The 21,316-nt window shown below is 48.1% G+C and overlaps 1 protein-coding gene across 1 annotated transcript in view; it reads right to left on the minus strand.

The window, feature by feature from the left end:
• LOC122388184 (hemicentin-2-like) overlaps nucleotides 1-21,316 on the minus strand; it is a 50,883-nt gene that overhangs the window by 8,780 nt on the left and 20,787 nt on the right. Inside the window, exons 5-9 of the mRNA XM_043379040.1 lie at nucleotides 11,655-11,858; nucleotides 8,841-8,992; nucleotides 6,795-6,939; nucleotides 3,426-3,556; nucleotides 2,541-2,703 (exon numbers count right to left, since the gene is read on the minus strand). Coding sequence (XP_043234975.1) covers nucleotides 2,541-2,703; nucleotides 3,426-3,556; nucleotides 6,795-6,939; nucleotides 8,841-8,992; nucleotides 11,655-11,858 — 795 coding nt within the window. The remainder of the gene's footprint in view (nucleotides 1-2,540; nucleotides 2,704-3,425; nucleotides 3,557-6,794; nucleotides 6,940-8,840; nucleotides 8,993-11,654; nucleotides 11,859-21,316) is intronic.

Genomic DNA, 21,316 nt, shown 5'->3' on the forward strand with positions numbered 1-21,316 from the left:
ACACGAACATCCATTCTGCTAATGTAACTTTTAGTGGTTTGATCAAACGCATAATCTGAAATGATGTCTACCGACAACTGAGGAGACCGAACATGACGCATGTCTTCAGAGCAGAGGTCAATAGGTCTAGGTACCTCGATATCTTCTCCAGACTGGCGAAGCAGCTCAATCAAATTCCAGATGTTAAAGATGAACAAGGTCGGCTCAAATATGCCGACTCCTCGCCTCTCACGCGCGGAACTTTCTTCATAAGAGCTGCTGCGAGCCTCCGAGAACTGTCACTCATGACAGTATTGCAGGCTGGCCTCAAAGTGAATGTGACAGGAATATTGGGTAGCCTCTGCCCCGCCGCGCGATATGTGCGAGCACGACTGGTGAAAGCTATTCATTTGCCCGCAGGGTGGCTGAACAATTTTGGCAGAGGCATTTTTATTCTGTTGAGTGAGCAGTCACGGACAAGTGCGTTGTATAGGACTGCGGCCTAAATGCGCAGCGCGCACATGTCTGCTTTCTGTTGAATATTACATTGTACACTTGGATTAAATATTACATTGCCCATGAAGCATTCAGCTGCACCAGAGGATATGATACCGTTCGGCGGCAAACTCCCGAGGGCGGGCATGGATGAGGAAGAGAGTCCTTTAATCTTGTCATTCCACTACGTTCTGTTGCACTGAGCTCGCCATGGCAGAAATATCGAAATAATTAGTATTCAGTCTAGTGACTCGATAATGAGGCAGCGAACGTCATCCGCAAAAATACAAATTATGGTGATTTTTGTAGCACAACTGCTAATGACTAACTAAGCAAAAAGTAAATTTTAAGAACGTGTAACAGAATGACAGAACAACATTAGCTGAACCCACGCCTGACAAAGTGACAGATTGTCGGTGGGTCGGAGAGTAAGCGGAGACGCCGTTCAGGGGCCGTCTCACACCTGCTCCCTGCTTCAGGCGAGCCGCTCGCGCGCCACACCTCCGCTATGGAGAAATGGTCCAATTTGTACCGGCTGGACAGACACGAACGATCGATCCGCCGCGCTGGCCCGTCGGATCAAGACACCTAAAGGCACACACTGGCACGGTACGGCACGGCACGGATAGAAACGATAGGATATTGTAGGGAGTTATGGCACGTCGCGGGACAACGCAGCATGACATGACACAGTTGACATTAACAGTGTCCCTATTATACGGTTGAATCTTCGATAAGGCGTTACACGGTAGCGGGTATGGCACTGAAGGCTTAGAACCCTGTATGATATGACACTGAGGTCGACATGTCACCGTTTTCGATAACACGACGGTTAGCATGGCGTGCTGTCTGTAACAGCAAAGCTAGACATAAGCGCCGTGATCGAAGTGGACAGAAATGGCTGCTCTGTGTCCACTTTGAGACCATATTTCCCGCCGCCTCGCTTCCACCGAAGCCGACTTTCCGTTATAGTCCAGTTTATTGCCGTGATAGCGGGCAGTTTATTCGATTTATAATGAACAATAGACATAATCAAAGATGCCACACAAAGAACAGCGACCATTTTTACGGCCGTAATTTCAACGGTCAAAGGCACGGGGTAATTTCGTAAATTGGCGATATTGCCTCTGTCCTCTAGCAGCTGGCTGTCAGAAGTCTGCTACAAACACTGGTTCCTTTACATTCCGGCAGTCTGATACAGCTGCAATTGGTCAGCTCCGGTAGGGCTCTGAATTAAAAATTCGATATGTGGTGACAGTGTCCATTTGCCAATATGATGGAATATTAACATATTTGCTCTACAAAACGACAAGCAATAAAATTAAATGACTCAATTAACGCATTTCCATCATGCAAGCAATTGCCCACGCCATACATCACAGCATTCCTGATCAATCGCCTCTCACATTTCATTGACATCTTTTCCAACTTTTATATTGTTTATACTTGCCGCCGATATGAAAGGATTTCTGTGTAAGCCTTTAATCCGAGACAACTGTGCTGTGCCCCCGTCAAGTCACTGGCCGCCCGTTCCGGTTAAGGCTGACTTGCAGGCTGACTTACCAGTACACGTGCAGACTTACGGCGCACGTGCATGTTGAGTTTCAGCGGAGTGCAAACTAACTTACAGCGCGAGCAGGCTGACTTACAACAAACGTGCAGGCTGACTTACAACGAACGTGCTGGCTGGCTTAATTGGGAAGGGATTTTTGCAATCATTGGTGTCGCAGAGTCGGACAACATTATATACAACGGACATACAGACTGACTTACAGCGGTCATTCAGGCTGACTTACAGCAGTCATTCAGACTGACTTACAGCGCACGTGCAGACTGACAGTGGACGTGCTGATTGACTTACAGCGCACATGCAGACTGACTTACAGCGCACGAGCAGGCTGACTTACAATGCACGTGCAGTTTACAGAGTGACTTACAGCGGACGTGCAAACTGACTTTCAGTGGACGTGCAGGCTGACTTACAATGCACGTGCAGTTTACAGAGTGACTTACAGCGGACGAGCAGGCTGACTTACAATGCACGTGCAGTTTACAGAGTGACTTACAGCGGACGAGCAGGCTGACGGAGTCGCTGACACCGTCTCCCTCTGCGTTGGAGGCGGCGCAGGAGTAGCTGCCACTGCCGTCACTGGTCACTTTCTGTAGCACCAGACTTCGATTCACCACCATCACACCAGCGGGCAGCGAGTCGGGCACCAGAGGACGGCCCTGTGACCACGCACCACAAAGAAACAGTGTCACCGGCGCCACCGCATTGACCATTTATCGAGAGGGAACACATCTGCAGGGTCTATCTCCCAGCAGGCGTTTCAGTGGCTGGCTGGTCTAGCAAACACGATGTAATTTCAACCGAGAAATGATATACTCAAAGCCACGAGGCCTGAACTTCGACCAGACAGGATACTCAATCCCGAAAAACAGAACCCTTCAGCCAAATTAAATTGAAACCGGGGACTCGGATATGTAGAAACAAATAACAAGCTCCGGCACAGAGCGGCACAGATACGTTCGATTCGATCATTATTAAAACCAGTGCTGCTGTCTATCGAAGATGAAAAGCATATAACTTCCTGGAATTCCATTGTTGGCTGTACGAGTGTCGAGACAAGCAATCCAATTCACAAAGAATTTGTTGTACATTTAACTGATTGAGAAACAAACAATATCCATAGAAAGTGGCCAGATCTGGTTGTTGGATGCTACCAAAGCAGGCAGAATCTCATCCCCTATTATGGTAATGCGTACACCGATCAATGCAGGTTAAGTGAATAAATTATTCTTCAACACCACGGTGCATCGAAAACAAGTCTCCCGTTCGATCCCCGATGTTGCAGAGCCAGTGATTCAATCTCGGTGTTTGCAGCACAGTGTTCCACCCCCCCCCCCCCTCCCCCCGGCGGTGCGGGACGCCGGCGGCGGCGGAAACTCACATTCAGCCTCCACTGGACCGAGTGCGCCGGAGGCGAGGCGGTGACGTCACACTCGAAATAGACGTCATCGCCCTCTTGGATGTCGGCCAGCCGCAGACTGCTGGCCACCGAAACACGAACCAGCGGCGCGTCTGTAACGGGACCGATACCCCGCGGCTCAAACACACAGATCAAACACACAGTGGGGATAGTGTTTGATAGCACAGAGCTGAATCTGGCACAGAGAGCTTTGAACAGGGCTTACAGGAGTGTTTTAAAGTGTTTTAAAATGAAAAATAGCTAACATCTTTGATAAGAACTCCTGTCGCAAAAGATCCTTTAACCCTCGCCGGACCTATTGGTTTTCTACATACGCGCCGGCCGAGGGGGGGGGGGGCGGGTACGACCCCCCCCTCGCCGTTTCGCCCCTGGTGGAGCTAGCGCGTCGCGGAAAAAACGAGCGTGTGCGCCGTTACGAGACGCAGAGATTGGTACCCGATTTTAAGGTCCTAGGTCAACCGGTGACCTCTGAGGTCAGGTCAAGTGCCCCAGGGTACGGTTCAGTTTTTGGTGAATAACTTCGCAAAAAACGGCCGCAGAGCCGCGATTTTGGCAGCATCGTGTTCGCCTTGATCAGGCGCGTCGAATGATATACTTTTTGTCCGGGTCAGGTCAACTTGGGGTGTTGACCTCAGGTCAAGGTCAGGTCAGCACCCCCAGGTCACGAAGTTGGTCGAAAGAGGTCATGTCGCATATCATTCGATTCGGCAGGCCTTCCTGAGTCCATTGGTGGCTTTCCCGACTCGCTAGCTCAATTTGATCGGGAGTTATTGACGAAAAACTAATATGACCTTGATGACGTCATAAATGACGTCACGGAAGGTCAACATTGCAAAAGTGACGAATCTAACCTTGCAAGGAGTGCATCAAACCACGATTCTGTGTTCTTGAGATACTTGGAGGTCGTTCCCGGCGCCAGAATAGCAGTTTGAATTTTTCCCCATTGACTTATAATGGTGAGGTCACGAAAATGACCTGACCTCATATGACCTCTAGGAAAAATCCGAGATATACAAGTTGTGAGACTCATAATGGATACTAGATCCTGCAAGTTTCATTTCCCTGTGCCATCTCCTCTAGCAGTGAGGGCGTTGCGAAGTTGCGACATCTGAAGACCGTGCAGAGGTTCACTTATGACGTCATAGGTCAGTGACCTGACCTGACCCAAAAATGCGGTTGGTGTCAAAAGATGCGGCTTGGATCAAAGGTCAGGTATGCCAAGTTTCAGCTCTCTATCGCCAGCGTGTTCGGAGCTATCGCGAAAAAACCCTATGGGGGGGGCGGCACCCGCCCCCCCCCCCTCGGCCGGCGAGGGTTAAATCGGATATAATTCAATATCTAATTTCGTCATTTGTTGCGATCCTATTCTTCACTCTGTTTACCGCTGGACCAATAAGGCAAATATCTCAGCGACACGCCTGGTTAGAGATACCGTTGCTGCGTATGCAGCATGAGCGGCCAGGCACGAAGCAAGGAACGACAGATTCTTGGCTGTTGTTTTCAATCTTGGTCGCCATAATGCTAGTTTCACGCCTAACGGCCACGACACTTTCGCAGGCCCAGGCGGCGCGTCCGAGAAAACATCGTCCAAACATCGTCCAAAACATCGTCCAAAAAAAAAAACATCGTCCGAGAGTAAATGTACTTTTTAGCCGTTGAAATGAGCTTGAGAGCGTGGGACGCGTAAAGACGCAAGGCTGCTAACATATATCTAAGTGGAAAGTGATTGCTGGGTGTGGGGTTTTTTAGCTCAGATTGCTTTGAAATACAAAATTATAAAAATGGTGGAAAGAAGTCTTGCTCATAGTCTTTTTTTGGCATGAGCATTCCTATCGACAGCGGACTTTCCAGAAGATGTTGATCAAATAACGAAATTTGCAGCATGGGAAAGCAGACACCAGGAAAATCCGCCTTTAGGGGGATAAACGAACTCACTTAATACTGTGAGGTGAGCGCATGCAAGTGCGAAGTTTTGATCTTCGTCGGCCCAGTCATTCTCGAGACGAATAAGCAACGCCAGCGCGTGCAGCCCTATCGAGACACATGTACATATGTAAATAAATTACCTAGTGAATTATCAACGGCCACCAGTAGACCAAGTTTCAACGCAGTAACTTCGCGTAGCCATTTGGGGCTATCGCAAAATCTTTGAAAGTAAACAGCAAAAGCCAAAAGGACCACAATCCAACCTCCCAATCATTTTCTCGTTGATAAAATGTGAGAAAGCGGACCAGGCATAAAACCTTGCATCCCTTGCAGTGTGAAACCGAATCCAAATTACCATAGCACCAATCTGCATACCCTCACGTAACCCCAAGACCCGGGACTAGTTAGCGCGTCTGTAATGGGTCCGCGCGGGAGAGTGGGGGCAGAGTTGTTCCGGCTGAGCCGGCTGCGGGCGAGAGACTCGCAGAAGTTGAGTAATCAGCCTTGTTACGCCGGCTGACTGAAAGTGAGAGTGTGTCAGTAGCAACGGACGCTGATCGCTCACTCTCTTTGTGTCCGGATCCGATGGAAATGAGGGCGGCAGATTTCCGCAGTCATTTCGCCTAGCTCAGTGGCAGTTGACAAAGCTCTCCATTCAGAGGATTGATGTTAACCTAGTATCAAATGTGAGCACGTAGAGATAACGGCTTTAAATTGTTCACATAGAAACATAGAGACGTCTTAGGTCAGCGTAAGGTAGAAGAGTAGGATGAATAATAATATGGGCCATTTCATGCCAACTCAACCACTGGTGTGCACGGTACCACCTCAGATATTTACGAAAATAACTAATTAGGGGTTCTGTATGTTCCTGATTTCTTCTTTTTTAGTGGCCTTATATGTATATCCTCGGCCTCGCGAGGAGGAGGCTATCCAAAATATCGGGTCTAAATTGGCCTCAATTTAACAGTGCACCTGTTACAGTGACGTCCGTTTGTAGCGTCATACTGTATTCCGCAATAATCGAAGCGAATTTTCTTCGAAAGTTGCTCAGATATTTGAAATCGGACAGCAAGATTCATATTTTGTGTAATCGTAGTAAAAAGGCTTCGACAGATGTATCGTCTGCATGCAGAATCAATATGACTTGGATCGTGTGTTTGCCATTCTGCGGGCTTTTTATCATCATACAACTTCTTGCTGCGTGATGAAATGAAGGACATGAGGGAAATGCCAAAAGAGAGATCAAGGGAAGACCTCTCAATTTAGCATGACATAGAACCAGCGAAGATGGAAGCAAGAAGGGACAGTAGAATGTGATAACAGGAGAAATGTACTATGGATAGGATATTAGGATACATTGGAGGACATGAAGACTAAAAGGATGGAGCGTTGCGTACTCACGGTTTACCCTGAGCGCCAGTTGGTCCTCGAGTGCTGAGGACGGGTCAGCCGGGCTGTACGCTCGGCACCTGATCACGTGACCGGCGTCACCTGCTGACGTCACCAGCTCCACAGTTGATGACGTCACGTTATTAGAACTGGTCCACTGAAAACGGAACAGCCCGAAAAGTGAAGCCTTATTAGAACCAAAGCGTGTTCAGAGTCAGACATTTTGTTATTTTGCCGCAATTGCAAATGGAAACTTGCATTTAGCTTGAAAAATGACATATCCCTGAAAAGGTGACGCTGATCTTTGAATGAAGAGTAATTGTAAGAATTCTCGAGACGATATGTTTTATTTCTAAAATTGAAATATGAAACACGCCAGGATTTAGTCGCTGTAGGTAAGCTGAGTGGCCTGTATTTGGGCACATGGTACTCCAGTAGCCTGACACAGATCAAACACCAGCGGCCCCCAGTTGACCCCGCCAGGCCGCTATCAGGTGAGTGTTTCTCGGCTGGGTTAAAATGAACCATTCATCTGCATCATCCCATGTGCCCGTTAAAAACTCATCTAACGCACTTCCACCCTCAATCAAGAGTGGTTCAAGGCTGGCTCAATACCGAACAGACCATTCGAACGTCTGATGAAACACGGACTTTTTCGCCCGGCCCTCTCCGCCGAGTAAGGAGGGGTTCTATATTGTATGACACCGGGAGGCCTCCCGTCATTTCTAAGGAACGTGACTGGTACATCGGAGGGCGCCTTCGAGATATTAAACAGCCTGCTTCTGAATTACAAATGGAATAACGTCGATTTTCCGACTGGGCTCGCCACTAGCTTTAAATGCAGACCCTGAGATTGGAGGGTGCCGCTGCTTCATCAAAGAACAAGTTCAGGAAAGACCTCATTAGTGATACAGTTTAGTGTCAGAAATCGATACTCATAAGCCCGAACCCATATGTATGAAGTTAATATGTAGAAGAAATTAAAATGGGTAAGGGCAAGAGCTAACCGCGAAATAAGGTGCAGTGCGCGTAACAACTTTTGCTCTGCAGTCCTTCACAAAAAAATACCTTATCGTCTCACTGCTTCATAAAATGAAAAGTACATAGCTGGGTTCAAGATCTCTGAAGATAGCCAGGCACTACACCAGTTGAATTACTTTTCCTTTCTTTCTTTTATACGCACTGCCTGAATTATGCATTGTTGGACATGTGATGCTTCATACCATTCAATAAATTTTACATCAGGTTGTCATGGTTTTAAAAGGGAAAGTGGGACAGCGTTGCGATCCTATGATACATATCTGAGATCATACCTGAGACCAAGCAGCGTTACCAGTTTGTCTCAGGGACAAACAACCATAGCTGTTGTGTTGGCGCCAGCTGAACGGCACTGATACAACCAACTGAGCGTAAATAACAGCAGCCTGTTTTCCATCCTATTGACTGTGAATGGACTCGGACATTTCTCGGCTCGTTGCCTGTGATCAAATGCAAAGAGGCGATGCCGTTCTTCAGACAGTCACAGGTGTGAAACAAGGTCACTGACTGTGATCACAGATCGGGAATAGATGCATACTGCGCTCTCAGCGGCGCAGGCCTGCCATCAGCGGCTGCCGAACCTGGCTGGCTAGGCTGCGCCGCAGTGCAGCTGTGTTTTGCGGCACAGCCTACCCATCACCGTTCGCTGACCGAGCCAAGCGCCGCGCCGCGCCGCGGTTCCAGCCGTGAGACAGTCGGAGAAACAACGAGGAGATATCACTAACGCTGAAGAAATGTGGCGTCGACGTCATTGCGAATGTATCTGCAATAAGTTTTTTATTGTAGCATTTATAGAATAAAACGAGAATCAAAGTTATCAAAGCATACCTATCGCAGCGTCAAAAAAAGACCACCATTCCCTAAAAGACAAGAAGAAGTTATATTCGGTGTTAAAGCTCAACCTGTTATTGTTCTTCCCAGTTTGTAATTATCAGGACTGTTACTGATCCGCAAATTCAGCAAAGCACATCGACATGTCAACATATTGCAAGCTGCCAGCGTCTCGCACAGTACACTTACCGGCGTGCCGCCAGGAAGAGACTCTCCGTTCTTGAACCAGGTGATGACTGGAGGAGGTCGCGACCCGGTGACCTGACAGGTCAGGTTCACTGCACGGCCAGCCTCCAGTACCAGACTCTTCGAGTTCAGTATTTCCACGCGCTGCGGCGGATCTGAAACAAACACGACCGGTTTCTGAGTACCGGACTGGGCGGGGCGCGGCCGCAGCCGCCGCGCCCTCAGTTACCGCTGAAATGCTGGATGGTCGTAATCGTCCCGCTGACAAGAGCCCGTGATGAGTGTTCCGAGTGGAGACCGAGTGTTTGGAGGTCGGCCGGTAAGATATGGCGAGCCGGCCAGTCGGAGCCAAGACCAACGAGCACCCCGGGTGGGAGATGTGTCACGAGGTGTGCCGAATGCTAAACAGCAATCCCAGAAACGAACCTTTGTCTCCGAGGTAGGTGAAATCTCTCTGCGAAGGATACCAAAAGGAGATTGCAATCTTCTTTAATTTTGGAGGTCTTTTCAACAAAATGATTCAAGACAATCAACCAGCTGATGTTATTACAGCAAAAAAGGAAAACAACTGAAAAAGCCCTTATTTAAAGATGGAATTCATTTGAACATTTAATACACATTTTGAATGGTAAATTTAGCCAACCACTCATCAAAATATGTTATTCAAGACAATGACAGAACCCACAGATTATGTGCACGTAGCTCACTAGCTTGAATGTATCCAAGACACACTATATATTGATCCATGCTGACCAAAACCCCGTGTCATTATCAGCTTAAGCTAACAATTCTAGCAGATGGCGAAGAAATCTACCAATGACGTCACTGAAAAGAGGCTAGGTGAGCCCGGGGTCGGCGCCCGAAGCGCTAAAGTTGGAACACGTAAAACGCTGGCGCCAAAGTTTGGGTCATCAGCTCACACTATCCACTCTGGAGGCGTGGAGAAGGCGTGGGAGTCGGATAGAGGCTATGATGGCAGCGGCTATGCTGGAATCAGATAGAGGCTATGATGGCAGCCATAGTGGGAGTCGGATAAGGCTAGGTGGTGGTGACCATCTTAGTCCCTGTCCCATTTTTTCTGATTGCATCTGTTTTTTATATCGGTTTTGATCGTATACAGCAAGAATAAGGTCCTACGCACTGCGCAATGCGATACTACAGCTGTGCAATCATTATATAATATCTAGCCATCTTTCGCCTACTTGCAAAATCCCGTAGCTCTTAGTGCCAATATTTGTCACGTGCAAATGAATGGGCCCCGGCAGATAAATATATTATTTATTATTTGTAAGTAGCGCGCGATATATATAAATCCTTGTTAACACGCCATCAGATGGGTCAACGTAGAGCGACGTGAAGTGCACACCGCTGTTTGCCGGATTCCCCGTGGACTGTCGTCTCCCGGTCCAGCTGGGACCGCGCCGCTTCCCTGAAGACAGCTGAAGCCGTATCGGAGATCCCAGCACAATTACCGGCTGGCGCCGCGGTAAATGCAACATAATGACATGATTTCCACATTGAGTCTGAGGAGCTGTAAGCCAAGCCTGGCGGCAAAGATATACCATCCGCTAATCTAACGCGCTGGAAGTCGTAGACATTTTGCAAAGGCGTAAGACATCAACCTTTCCGTTACACACCCTTAGGAGACCGAGAGGGCTGGGCGCTGTGATCAAATGAGTGAGGTCGAACGAGGGCACTGTTCTGTGTCCGAGTGGGATGACCACTTCATCTCCATTTTATGCATTATGCATCAGTCTGACATTTTCATTGGCATAAAAGCCAGCCACCGTACGCGCCGCTGCACCGTGCGTAACCACCGTAAAAGCCGCACTCAGAGCACCGATCGAAGAGCAGGAAACGCCGCAACGAGTTGCGCAACATTTACTTACATTAATTAGTGGACAGAAATACATATGACATTAATTACCGGCGTTGGTCGTAATTTATCCCGTCTTAATTGGCTGTCGCCAGCAAGTCGTCTCAATGGGCTTCTGAAATTGAGTTCCACAAGGTACTGGTGACTCTGATTGATAGACATCTGATTTTGCTACACTTGCAGAACCTTATCGTCTCTGTAAAATGCTTAATGACGTTTCCAAGAAAAACCGAGACTGAGAACTTTGAAACAAGTAGCCTTACGTAATAAGGAAGCTGTTGGATGAAAATGCAAATAGGCCAGCCAAACATTCGCCTCCATGCACTGTCTATCTCTATTCCCGTCGACCGCGTTTGACCATGCAGTGTGGTCCTTTGTGTAGGCCAGTGCGGACCAGATCATACCAGTGCGGACTGCGGACCAGAGCGGACAAGGGCCAGTGAGCACTAGTACAGACCAGAGAGGACCAATGCGGACCAGATCAGACCAGTGCGGACCAAGTGCGGACTAGAGCGGACCAGAGCGGACGAAATGATTCGGTGCGGACGATGAGGACAGTGTGGCTGCTGATCATGTGGTAACGAATTACTCCAAACCCGGGGTGGAGCGAGCGGAGACCGGCACCAAATGAGACCGCTGTGCTGCGCTCGGTGCGGAGCGCCGCTCTGCGCTGAATTATATGAATTACGAGCAGGGTGTCAGACACGGACAGCGTGATTTAGGCTCTGTGAATAACTAGAAATATTCCAGGAAGCGCATCATGAATTTGAAACAAAGTATAAATCCTTGCTAGATTTGATAAAGGCAACGCACTTTGCGGAAGTAAGAATCGGTCACCAGCCACCATGAATAAAATTATGAATAAAAACATCTGGCATCCGTATCCATGGGTTTGTTCTCCGACGGGCGTCGACACCTGCTCATAGTAAGCCGGTACTCACATGTGACGTCGAGTCGGAGCGCGACTGTGAGCGGCTTCTGCAGCTGACTGTTGCTGACAGAACAGGTATACGTGCGCAGCAGGTCGTGCCGCTGCAGCCGCTCCAGACGCAGCGTGTTCGAGGTGAGACCGTCGCCGTCTCTCTCCCATGAGTCGTCCAGCAGTTCGCCGTCCAGCCACCAGGTGACGTTAGGTGCTGGATGACCTGGAATGACAGCCCAGTCGAATGGTAAGGAGACGGAAGGTATGCAGAATCAGTGTGCTTTGTGAATAGTTGTAAATGCCGTCGGTGTTTTCTTTGTCACTTACTTAGTGTAATACGAACGTATTTTGATTCCTGGAACATCTGGACCTAGTCTGAGAGCTTACTGATCTCAGGCAGCTTTTGTCAAATTGTCAGGGAACACAGATTTGTTTTTCAATAGAAAAACACAATTCTAAAGAATAGTGTTTTAACTATTGACAACAAACCTTCGGTTACCTACCGTGGTTGATAGGACACTGTGGCTCCTTCCCGCTATCGCCTGGGGGAGAGCTGAAATTAACTGCCTGAACTGATCCGGGGATTAGTTTTATGTTCGGCATCACCTGTTGGCTGAAGGGATGACCTTAATTTGATGGAGCCGCTCGACTTTCGCACTAATATGAATCATATGTGTGACCTTATACCTCGTGGCCCGTCAATCTGAGTGGACTGACATCTTAGCAATAACTTGTGAAACTTATCAAATATCTAAAATAAATGTCCATCGTCTACAGCCACTACAAAGCCACGTGCGCAGCCACGCGATTTGCATATTCTATATATCTTTAATAGGCATTTAGGGGAGAGCGGGGAGAGTTGTATCATGTCCAAGTTGTATCAGGGCGAATTGTGCCAAACTTATCCAATGGATGGCGCTCGCGACACGACCAGCCGACGAGGTTTTCCGGGCGCCATCTTTCCCTGTTCTGTCTTGTGGCTGAGTGGACGCGTCTCGAGGTGAGAGCCGATTTTATGTTTTTTTAATGTCATTCTAAAAAAATAAGTTGCAAGAAAATGTGTGTTTTGGGCATTTAGATGTGCACGAATTTGAAAAATCTCCGTAGCGGTGGTGAGGGTAGGTTCTAAGGCTGCGTGAGTGAAAACGGATTTCTCCAGCTGTCCGCTATTTTTTTTTTAGCACGAGGATGTTTTTCCATGGCGGCTAGGTACATGTTGTATCAGAGCCGGGTGGGGTATGTTGTAACATGTATGTATGTATGTATGTATGGGTGTGTTGCTTTTGATCGCGAAAGCTAAGCCCTGGCTCGCGTTTGTAGGTAGCATAGTCAATGCTCGTTCCATTTCGGCACAATGTGTTGGCTTCTTTGCTCTTAACGGGCCACTTTTGCGTCTAGTCTGTTGATGTTTCGTTCGGATTGCATTGACCTAAGTTTGGTCTAATAAAGTGAAGCCTTTGAGCACACCTATACATTGTATTAACCCCATTTAATGTTGCTGTTATGTTCAAAACCAGTAGCAAGCACACTCCCTGAAACATGAAATAGTGATACAAATTACCCCACCATGTGATACAACTCACCCAAGCCATGGGGCAAGTTGTATCAAAAACATTGTTCTATTCGGCAGACCGTAGAAGAAAAACTGGTAGAGTTAGCGGAAAAGTTACTTTGCTCAAAAAAGCAGAAGAATCAAGGAAGGGGATAGTTTGGAAATAATGAGTTTATCACGGATAGTTACGAGTTTATGGGTCACGGAGTAAAAACTGATACAACCCACCCCACTCTCCCCTACTTTTTGACAATTTTAGTGAAACACCCTGTAGGCTACTACAGTAATTATCAAATGTTAACGATGTACAGGGTGATCCAAAAAATTTGGAACCCCTAACTTAAAATGTCTATAAGTCCGAAAATGTTCACTTTATTGACAAATTGCGAACACCATTAGAAAGAGCATTAAATCCCCTATAACACACGTCAAATTGGTGCATGTATATTGTAAAGCATTGGTACACTATTAGCTTTTGGAATGAGCGTCAGAAAACTGAGTGAAACGAAATCGCCAAATGCTAACAATGCGCTGAAATCCGTGAGCACTCTATCTGTTGTCTTTTTGCGAATAACACCACATCCAAATTCAATTTTATTTCATAAAAGTTTACACAGAAGCACACAGTAGAACAGATACACGCGTCCTAGCTCTTCCACTGTTCATCCCAGCATGTGCTCGACGCGAGCTCCGTGGGCCGTCACGCAGGCCTGCAGTTGCTTGGGGACAGCTCCGACAGCGCGGACCAGCATTCTCTGGGACAACTGGTCCCAGCAGGCCATCAGCCTTTCCTTTCCTTACAATAGCACGTGAATGAGCTATTTTTATTCATGAACCTCCAACAAGCGACATGGTCAGAACAGCAAACCGTCAATCACTGATTTGCGCATAATGTTCAAAACCGTTTCACTGAGTTTCGTGACACAAATTTTATAGGCATATGTCTAGGGCAATATTTATAATAAAAAATAAGTTCAATCAACTTGGTTTATAGATAATTGAGCGCTCTTTCTAATGGTGTTTGCAATTTGTCAATAAAGTGAAAATTTTCTGACTTAAAGACATTTTAAGTTAGGGGTTCCAATTTTTTGGATCACCCATGTGTCCTAAATGAGATAACCATTCACCAACTCACAAGAAAGAAACCTAACATGTTACAGCAGACCTATAGCATCAAGTAAGTTTGACCAGTCGATAAAGAAACATAAAAAGATAAGCATAGAGAGAGAGAGAGAAAAAGAGAGACAGAGAGAGAGAGACAGAGAGAGAGAGAATGAGAGAGAGAGAGAGAGGGAGAGAGAGAGAGAGAGAGAGAGAGAGAGAGAGAGAGAGAGAGAGAGAGAGAGAGAGAGAGAGAGAGAGAGAGAGAGAGAGAGAGAAAGAGAGGAAGTGAATGAAGTTGTATGGAGCGAGGCTCGCCGAGTAGTAACAGATGATGTCGATGAATTCTAAAGAACATAACGCTAAAGCGCAGCAAGAATTATCGTAATAAAACATCACGACTCTGAAGCTGGACAGGGCGTGGGAGTTGACGCGGTGCGGGAAGCGACCGTGTCACCGTGGTGCACTGCAGTGCGATCGATCATCTAGTCGGAATTCGGCGGGCGCGACACTTTGCATTTGGCCCGGCGGTGTCGGCGCTGGCTCGGACAGGGCGGATCGCATGCCAACCAGAGTGACGACGCGGAGAGGTCGCATAGCAGACGCCGACTTCCGCAGAGGTAGAGATGTGAGCGGTAGAGAGGGTTTGGGAAGACAGGAGCGATGAAAGACGGGATTGGCGGAAAGGTTCGAGATCGAACGCCACCCTTACCGCCGTGCCGTTTTACATGAACCTTCACGCGCAATCTGATACATGCTAGCATTGCTAGGTAAGCGGCTCGTGCAAACTGGCGAGTAAAAATTATAAAAGCTAAATAATAATGAATAGTTCCAATTTAGGTATTTATGGAGATAGAGATGCTTTGTCTCGCTCCTTATGGGTCCAGATCACTTTTTATCACGTGATTGCATTTCATTATTTTCCACGAAGTGTCAGACGAGGAATGAGGAAAAGCGTATGTAATTAAAGCCATTTGTGTGGTGATGGATGTCCTTTGAAGTTGTCGTTGAGTACATATGTACAGTTTGTAAGATGAGCCTGACAATTCGCTCCTCAACGCGGACATAGGGCTATGTATTTCAGGCAGCTTGAGAGTCAAATTCCAGAGTAAAGGCCGCAACCGGGAAGTAAATGTGCCACATGGTGAGATAAACCCGGATCTCGTTGCAATATTGTTTTTGTTTTCTATTCAAAAAAATAATCACTGAACTAAATGTGGCGCTGCGACGAGGGATAAGTGTACGACTAGGTCAATATTTATGAAGCTTATTGCTGTCTGAAAAGTGCCGTCTGAAAGTGTACGACTTCCATCAGACATAGGGAAGGTATCACGTGTCCCTCGTTCTAGGTAAGCCAAAGCCATGCTTTGACTACCTGTCACACATCTAAGGCCGGCGATCGTAGGCTCCTGGGCACATTTCCTGCTGTCGAGCTGCCGATGGATTGTGCTCCGATCGCGATGACAGAGCGGCTCTGTCGGCTGCCCGGGAGCCATCAGCGGTATCGCCACCGCCGCCCTGGGCCACCTGTAGCCCAATCGATAGGTCCGGCGCGGCGCGGGAGGCAGCGGCCAGCAGCGCGCCACGCGCCGCAATTGTCGCCCAGCCGCGCAACAATCACTACCAGTGCCCCCGCGCTGCTGCACCACTAACTCACAAGCCGGCACTTGGCCCTTTTATTGACCATCTCTAGTCTCCTAAATGTTGACAGAAAGTCTCTTGTTGGTTGGGGACGATATAGACGTTTCTTGTAACACTTAGGCAATAGTAAAAGAGCCAACAACACTCACCACCTTAAACCAAACAGACACAAAACACCAAGCAATTCAATAAATATCATTGGTAAAAGAATCCTTCCATTCCAGACGCAAACAATCAAACCCGGAAGCTTTCAACTAGGTAGTTGACTGCTAGAAATAAAACGACTGCCACGCTACACAGACCCAATATTGCCCTTCTGAAGCAGTTACCACCGTCCCCGCACACTTCACGGCTAACTCAGTAGATTAGCCCAACCCGTCGCATTACCCTGCCTCGCCCTGCCTGTTCCGAGTGCAGACAGACTCAAAGTTAGCCGGACACAGCACGATAATCACCACGATAAAAGCCCGCAGCACAGCCAGAAGAATGAAATTGGGTTCGATGGATTAGGGTTTTCCAGGTAAGTAAGTAAGCAAGAAAGCATCAGATAGGTTATACTAGTTTTACCAGCCGACCATATTGTCAGAAGCCTCAAAACCGCCGTTATAGCGGTATAAGGCACAAACCGCGATACTGTCCGGACACGACACAAGTCGCGATATTAGCCGGACACAGCCCACTACCGAGGGCGCGCGCACCTCGTGTGGGCAGCGTCCGAGACCTTTTACGGTGCAGTATTTCGCGCCGGCCCGTCGCCGACGGCTCCGAATGGCTCACTAAGGCCGCTCTGCCCAGTGCCCAGAGACATTACTGCTGCCCGAATAGGGACGCGAAATTCGACAGAGCAATGCGGACCCGGCGAGAAGCCGGCCACTGGCGGTCAGAAGACAGCGGCTCAGCTCGTCTTCAGAGGTCTTCCATCGCAGACGGGCGAAGAGGTGGTTCGTGCGGTCCCTTCGCGCTTCGAGTCTATAGCAGTGCTTAGAACTGTTAAGCCTGGATAATTTTCGTGCTAATTTACTGATTATTTACTGATAGACAGAAAACAAGATTTCTCTTCATTCAATGCGCAGAAGAAAAATGAAGCAATTATCACGTCGATACTTTTAATGGTTATCAGCTGCCTGCGAGGCGTCCTGATTGCCTGCTGTTTTTTTTTAAAGGTCACTGCGCGATGGTCGGGTCTCGGCGGTCGCCTATCGTTGAGGCCGGACGGTCCCATGACACGGGGCCGGCGGTTTAATGGCTGGAAACGGCTTTGTTCTGGGTCGTCGCCCACCGCATCGGATAGAGCTGTTGGTTTTACGGTGAACATGAACCGGCATGAACGCCTGTTTTGTACTGGCCTGCGCCGGTTTAGAGGCCTTTCAGCTGTAGGCTGACCAGAGGCGAGCACTAAAAAGGGTTTAAATGTGACCCAGTAGGCTGCATCTGCAGCTCTGGCAGATTAGCTGTCGAGTTAGCAGAATTATTATGAGAGGGGCCAACCACACAGAAACAACGCTCATACACACTGAGATCGTCCTTTAGAATTATTCATACATGTCATACAAGTGCAAAGCGCCGAGACAAGATGCAAGTACTCAATGCGAAAGCTTTTAAAGATCATTTAGAAATCAAAATTTACGTTTTTGATCAATCTTTTCATCCAGTATTATCCGCTGCGTTCCAGAAAGCTGCCGAAATGAGTGTTGGCACTTGGCATGGAATAACATGCATGGAGAGCATTCAGCTAAGCAATCGCCAAGATCTCTTTGAACGTTTATACATTCATTTTGAGTTCCTCTAATCATTGTCTTCCAAGCATCACATTGAGTATCATTGTTTATCTTATAGATAAGCAGCAGATTAGCAGCACTCTTGATAAGAAGCGCTTCCATTAGAATAATTAAAGTGCTCCGATTAAATCTGACATACCCGCTAGTTACTATGCAGAAATCAATGTGATGCAGGCACTCTGACTCATGATAGTGATGAGGGCTGAGCGGCAAAGTGTGCAGATTTCAGAGGGTTGAGTCACATCAATTCCCCTCGAAGACTCGTAACGACAGACTCGGAATGCACGTCGTGTTCTGACATTTTCACCGAGCCGCCATTGGAGCGGGCGCAGTGGTCGCCGCGGGTGCGACACATTCCCGTTCACCACTACCGAGAAACTCGTCTGCGGGGCCGGACATAGTGGTCGGAGCTTCCTGTCCGCAGGGCGACCGAGCTCGTTACGACTAACGACTGAGCCATCCGGCCGACAGCCGGCTCACATAGCCAGGCGGCCCAGTCAGCCGGCCGGATCAGACAGTCAGGCGGCTCATATAAACAGCCGGCTCATACAACCATCCGGCTCATACAGCCGGGCGGTTCAGATAGCCAGACGGCTCAGTCAGCGAGGCGACTCCGACAGCGGGCCAGCCAACTCAGTCATCCAGCAGGCTTAGACGGCTCATGCAGACAGATATCGGCCCAGACAGTCAGCCGGGCCATCGGTGGTTGCAGCCAGTCATTGGTTACATTACTGTTCTCGGCTTAAATCCAGCATTGTATGCACGCTAGCAAACATAAGGCATTCTGAACGACACGGCAATTGGATTCAAGACAGCACCGCTCAAGACATTCGATACAGCCTAAGATTCAGGGGCGTTTTCACTTGTCCGAGAGCAGTGGATTTAGAGTATCTCGCTATAATTCCTCAGCGCTCTGTCTCAGTCTCTATGCCTCTCTGTCTCTGCCTGTCTCTCTGTCTCTAGGGATGTCTGTAGGTATGTTATAGGGTAGTGTGGGGTAATTTGAACATATTTTTACGTCTTCTCCGTTGTACTTAATTCCAGCTTAACCCTGGATGAAGAAAAACTGCTTCAGTAGTGTCACTTGCTTTCACCATGCAAGCCTCATTTTTGGACGAGCCGAGCATGCCTTGAAAAGCATAGCCTCACTTCTCCACCAAGTCACGGTGTGTTCAAATGGCCCCACCGTGGGGTAATTTGAACATACTGCCTTTACCTGTCATAAAAACGATAGTCTCGCCAACGCCGATGTTGTTTGACCCATAAACAAATAGGCAGAACAATTCTAAACATACCTTCACTTGAAAAATCAACCCAAAAACAAACAGTTGCAGAGTATCAATATCTGCACGCTGCACACCGGTCAGTTGACAGAGTCCGCCTGTCTTCAATTAACAGAACGTCTATCATTTTTGTTCGATAAAAAGTATTCCATCCTTACTGCATCTGTTATAGTGGTGCCAATCGAAACCTGGACATTTGGAGTTCTGATTTTGTCCAATGTCCAATTCGAAAGTGGTAGGACAAAGGTAGCAGACTGGACAACATTGGACGATGGCTGGCTACACTTCAGCGCTTTTTATAAAGTAATCGTGCATAGCATTGATTGGCGAATGGAAAGCTTATTAACCCTCGCACGACCAGGCCATTTCTCATAACACGAACGACCGGGGGGGGGGGGGTTGTTACGACCCCCCCTGGCGTTTCGAAACGGAAGGTCGTAGAGCTTAGCGGAAAAAACCAACGGATTGCTCTCAACGAGATCTCGCGATTGGTGGTATATTTTTTGGTCCTAGGTCATTATTTGACCTACTTATGACCGGTCAAAGGTCAAATTTTCCGAAAAAATCAAACTTTTTCAACTTTCCGCGGCGATTGCGGCAAAACGGTGGGAGATATCGACTTGAAATCTTCACTATCGTGTTCCTTGATCAATTCTCTATCGTTTGGTATGTATTTCGTTTCCCTAGCTCTAAAAATGGCGCGTTGGGAGCGCCGGAAGTCGGCAAGGTCAGAGTCGGCGGCAGAAATTCGAAAAATCAAAATTTAAATTTTTGAAATCTGATTGTATTTTTGGATTTGGGAGGTCCATTTGCTCCCTATAGAAGCTAATATTGCTGCATATTCCCATTGAGGTGACAAGAATTAGCAAAATAGTGGTTCGGGCGCTTTTCAAAAATAGTACCGGACGCTGTTCCCCTTGTGACGTCATAGCTCCGTGACCTGACCTGACCCGGTCAATTTTCTTGCACCACACGATAACCAATGCTTGCCCCAACATGCATGGGAAGTTTCATCATGATCCATCAAACAATGTGGGTATCACCGGCAGAAAACCTAGGGATTCGGCGCACACGTTTGGTAACTGTCGGCCGGAGGCTGTACCTCTTATGACGTCATAACTCCGTGACCTGACATGACCCGATCAATTTTTTTCGGCAAAAGATGCGCAAAGGTTGCCCCAGAGGGTATTGAAAATTTCAGCCCGCTACGACAAGCCGTTTAGCGTGCACTTCGAAAAAACCTCAGGGGGGGGGGGTTGATACAACCCCCCCCCCCCCTAGGCGTTCTAGGGTTAAGCTCTCAATATAATGAACACTTTTCGGCTGGTAAAAGTACAGGTCTCGCGGGTTTTAGCGGTAGGTCGCTCGGCGAGCGGGAGGGCAACCAGTTCCGCCTCTGTATCGGTGACCATTTGCTCCGCCCAGTTACTCGCGAGTGCGTACTACGACACATAGTAAAGTGGGGAGGGAAGGGTCAGAGTGGCAGCCTGCGTAGAGACTAGAACCGGTTTCTATCGTCTGGGCCGGCGACACGGCATGCGGTCAGGGGACGGGGAAAGGTCAGAGGTCACTCACAATGTGCAGTACCGCGTTCCGTCCTCTCTGCGTGCTGACCAGCGCACGACCTCGGCCGTTGGCCAATCGGCATTGAACGGTCAAGGCCACCCGTAGCCAGCGGGCGGAGTGAGCCGGCAGCGTGCCGATCCATAGGTAGTCGTTCAAAGTTTTAGTCGCTTACCATTGAGGCCGGGAGACGACTGTAATGTTATTTCTTGGGACCAGTTCTGTCATTAACCCGCGCCCCGTTAGGGTCTTCCAAGTATCGGTCCCATTGGGGGGAGTATTTTGCCCCCCCCCCTTAAGATCTCGAGAACCACGCAAAATAGCGACAAGCAGCATTAAAGGTAGTGTGCCAGCTTTCCTGGACCATATGGAGTTAATGACCCGGATAAGGAGAACCGGATTTTTAGAACTTATCCATACCTTCAAAACTTATGGAAACGTCTTAAATTCTTCAAATTTTGAGTACCCCAGTGCGAAATTAGCCCCGACGGGTTGTCGGTCGTACCCCAACCACATTTCACACCACTATGAACAATAAATGCACACACTAAAATCGCTATTACCGATAGGCTGATCCAATCAAGTTTCGATAAACCAGTTCATCATCATCTCCTGCGGTTTCGAACACGCCTGTTAGGTGGCTTCTGATGCTCGTCGAGGTCGGAATTTCCAAATACGCGTGGTGCGTCGGGCCGCGCGCTCTGACTTCGGCCAAGAAAAATGGGTCAGCTGATCATTGTCATTTCTGCCACTTGCGTGTGGT

Source organism: Amphibalanus amphitrite, unplaced genomic scaffold, assembly GCF_019059575.1.
Source record: "Amphibalanus amphitrite isolate SeventyFive unplaced genomic scaffold, NRLGWU_Aamphi_draft 000313F_arrow, whole genome shotgun sequence".
NCBI lineage: Eukaryota > Metazoa > Arthropoda > Thecostraca > Balanomorpha > Balanidae > Amphibalanus > Amphibalanus amphitrite.